This window comes from Pygoscelis adeliae, unplaced genomic scaffold (genome assembly GCF_000699105.1).
Source record: "Pygoscelis adeliae isolate BGI_AS28 unplaced genomic scaffold, ASM69910v1 Scaffold718, whole genome shotgun sequence".
Taxonomy (NCBI): domain Eukaryota; kingdom Metazoa; phylum Chordata; class Aves; order Sphenisciformes; family Spheniscidae; genus Pygoscelis; species Pygoscelis adeliae.
In genome coordinates this window covers 114,046-117,526 of record NW_008825299.1, presented here as the reverse complement: position 1 = coordinate 117,526, position 3,481 = coordinate 114,046, and the positions used below count along the sequence as shown (strand labels likewise).

At 49.8% G+C, this 3,481-nt stretch overlaps 1 protein-coding gene across 1 annotated transcript in view; it reads right to left on the bottom strand.

The window, feature by feature from the left end:
- Nucleotides 1-2,882: 2,882 nt before the first annotated feature.
- PSMD11 (proteasome (prosome, macropain) 26S subunit, non-ATPase, 11) overlaps nt 2,883-3,481 on the bottom strand; it is a gene marked incomplete at its 5' end in the record, with an annotated part of 18,334 nt that continues 17,735 nt past the window's right edge. The window contains 2 exons of the mRNA XM_009329972.1: nt 2,883-3,149; nt 3,282-3,424. Coding sequence (XP_009328247.1) covers nt 3,282-3,424 — 143 coding nt within the window. The remainder of the gene's footprint in view (nt 3,150-3,281; nt 3,425-3,481) is intronic.

Here is a 3,481-nt window from a genome sequence, read left to right as displayed (position 1 = left end):
GTGCAGGGTGGGGCTGCAGATGCGCAGTAAAAACCGGGGAGATGCTCTGGTCCATCTTTTCCCCCTCCCAAGCTGGGGCAGGGGGTTTCTCAGCAGCGTGCGCTGTGGAGCCGATGCTCAGCAGTTTGAAACACGGAGCAGGGCTTGAAAACCTGCCCGTCCCCACGCGCCACGGTCCCGGTTCAAGGGCAGCTCTCGGAGACAGCTCAGGACCGACCCCGTGCCGACGCTGCGAGGACAGACCTGTCCCAAAGCACCCAAAAACCCGCGTGTCCTTCGAAGCGCATCCAACCCAGTGCGGGAGCTGGTTTTTTAAGGGTGGTGGAAAGGTCTCCTCTTCGTACATCCTCTTTACAAACAGCTTTTAGAGGCTTTTCTGCGTAATGATCCGCATCCAGCCCCAGCGGCACTGCTGTCGCTGAGAAATCCCTCAGTCCATTAAAAATATTACACGGACCCAAGCAGCAGGAAACTCCTTTGTGCAAAAGGCCGTTTTTTAAGTTAAGCCTTTTGAAGTTTAAGCCAAAAAGGTTTAACACCAAGCCCTACCATTTGAGCTTTTTTGGCCCCAATTTTAATACACTTGGAGGCGGAAGGCAGGCGCTCAGACGCCTCGGAAAATCCCGGCTTTCCACAGGCGGTTTGGACGACTAACGTGCAGTTAAACCTCCTTGGCCCCGCACAAGGCAGCCCAGCCACCTCCGAGCCAGCGGCACTGCGGCCCCGCTACATCGTCCTCGCTCCCGCTCGGGTCTCCTCAGCCTCCGGCACAGGGGTTTGTCTGCTCCCCCCGTCGTCACCTGCTGGGTCAGGACCGATTCTGTCCCCTTTGAGGGACGACAGCCAGAGCTGGACACCGTTCTCGACGAGGACACGCAGGGCTTCGCGGCCATCTCCACCTCAGCACCTCGCGTGCGACCGTGACCACTGCACACCCGGGCTGCAGCTCTGCTCCCGTGACCGAATTTCCCCTCGTTCACCTACGAGTAGCAACTTAAATCAGCAAATCATGTCCACGGCTGAGCATCCCCGGGGAAAACACCGCTTCAGTGGCATTATGGCGAACTGGCCAGAGCTGCTTTTGGGAAGTATCTTAGGAGCTATTTATAGTTCAAAAAAAACCTATAAGAAAACTAGAAATGCACTTCCCCTGCAGTCCAAGCCACGCGTAAGAGCAGGAGTTCAGCCCTGCACATTTTTCTGCCTGAGGCCAGGCTTCTTTCCAGAAGACCTGCACCACCTCGACCAGGTGGCGTCCGAGATGCGCGAGTTTCAGCCATGGAAATTAAAGATGTTGTATCAGTTCAATTACACCCTAAAAACCCCCTCCAGCCTTAAGAGGAATCTATGCCCTGTACACAATGTGAGACCCTCCAATACAGCATCAGAGTATTTTCAAGAAAGGCTGGAGGTGCAAGAGCCCAGATGTAATTCGTTTTTCATCATAACAACAACTTCATTTGGTGCAACTCAAACTTGCTGCACCAGGAGCAGGTCACAATCCATAAATCTGTAGTGATGCCACTTAAAACACGGTCCCTCACACCCAGTGTCTCGGAAATATCACCACCAACGATGCTGTCGTGAGCTCCGGCCAGGCGTGCAGCTTGCGTTGCAATCCACCCTTCCCTAAGCGAAGAGAGAAACTGCACCAAACGTGCCCGTTATCTGCCTCGGCAGCTGAAGACAGGAGACAGATTTTTGAAAAAAAAATTATTTTATTGGAACTCATCTGAACATCAGATATACCTGGTGTTGGTTAGCAAGAACCGTTTGTACATTTGATATTGATGGTGCCAAAACCCAAACAGCGACTGACTGGATGAGATGGAAAGTTAAAAATAAAATAAAATAAAATAAAATGTCGGAGAGGTTAAAATGCGAACAGAAAGCAGAAAAAAAATCAGCCAGTCTAAGATTCAGTGTGAAGGCAAAATATTTCCTGATAAAACAGAATCCTTTTACAAAATATAAATTTCGTAAGAAAAACGTGGAGATTTAGGCAGAGGGGAAAGGAAAAGTAAAGATTAGCAGGACAGAGATGCAGAAGCTTACACTGCCCAAATGGCATTAAAACCTAGCTAGTAACCTCACCGTAAAATGAAACATGCTGGAATACACCGTGCTCCACCCCCCACATATACGACTTTGGAACAGTAACGAGGAAGCTCCCCAGCGAGTGCTGCACTAGGTTATTCCAGAAGGGCCAAGCTGTCTCACATCGGATGGTGAAAAAAAGGAAAAAGAAAAAAAAGGAAACACTAACGCAGCAGAGGTAAATAACGACAGTCTGATCAGCGCCCGGGGCAGCGGCTCGCCTCCCCGCCGGATGAGGTTTGGCTCCCGCAGGGAGGCGAGGACTGGGGGAACGCCTGCTCACCTGTTCTTCCTACCAATGCAGGTGGGGGGGAGGGATAAAACATTTAAAATCTAGTCTATTTTAAAACAATAGCATGCAATACAGGCCTCCAGGGGAAACCTGCGCTGTTCCCTTTATTAGAAACTGGCCTAATGGTCTAGACAGTGGCTGCAGCCCTCTCGAGGTTTTTGGCTGCGCAGGGCGGGTCCGGGCTAGCGCAGCACAATGACAATTCTGAAGCAGGTTCCTCGGGTGCGAAAGCCTTCAGGAAAATCATTGTGGAGCTGCTTTCGAGGGGATCCGAGGCCTTTAAGATTTGAAAATAAACCAGCAGTCTGTACATTTTGGGGTTTTTTTTGGTTCAGTACAAATGGAATAAACTTGGCTGCTTATACACCGTCAGTAAGTCTCAGATTTCAGAGCAGAGGGAGGGATGAAACAAACTTGTTTTGGGCACCTATTGGTAACAAAACTTTGTCCCTGCTTAACTCTCTGCCATCCCTCAGGAAGTGGAAAGCACATGTTTAGGTAGTGTAAGCCTTTTTCCTTTTATTTAGAATACCCTCTTTGTTTAAACAATATTCCCCCCCCAGATACAAAGTTCGGCCAGTAAAGATTACATGGAAACTGGAACACGCATCGTATGGAATACAAGATGCACTGGATGAGGAAGTTTAAAAACTTTCCGAGCGAAAAGTAGAACAAAGAAAAAAAAGTCTCCTAACATTTTCCCAAAGGTTTCACTCTCCTGTCACACACACTCTCCAAATGACAGCTAGCAAATTCAACTCTGCAAAAAGAAAACAGAGCCACGTCAATCGAGAGGAGAGAAAACAAGCCTCAAGGACACAAACCGCACCTTGGCCTGGGAGGAGCGATAGGTCCGGAGCAGCTGCGACCTCCGGCTCCTGCCTCCACTCACCTATGTTAGCTTCTTGGCTTTGTTGTAGAGCGAATCCACTACTTTACTCATATTCTGAATAGTCTCGAGGGCAGCTTCGTAAGTTTTGTCTACGGGGGGTTCGTCGAAGATGATCAGGACTCCCTCGCCTTGGTCAAGGATGCCTGCGGACACAAAGCTGCGGTTACCAGTGCAACGCTCGACCGATCCCATCTTCCAGA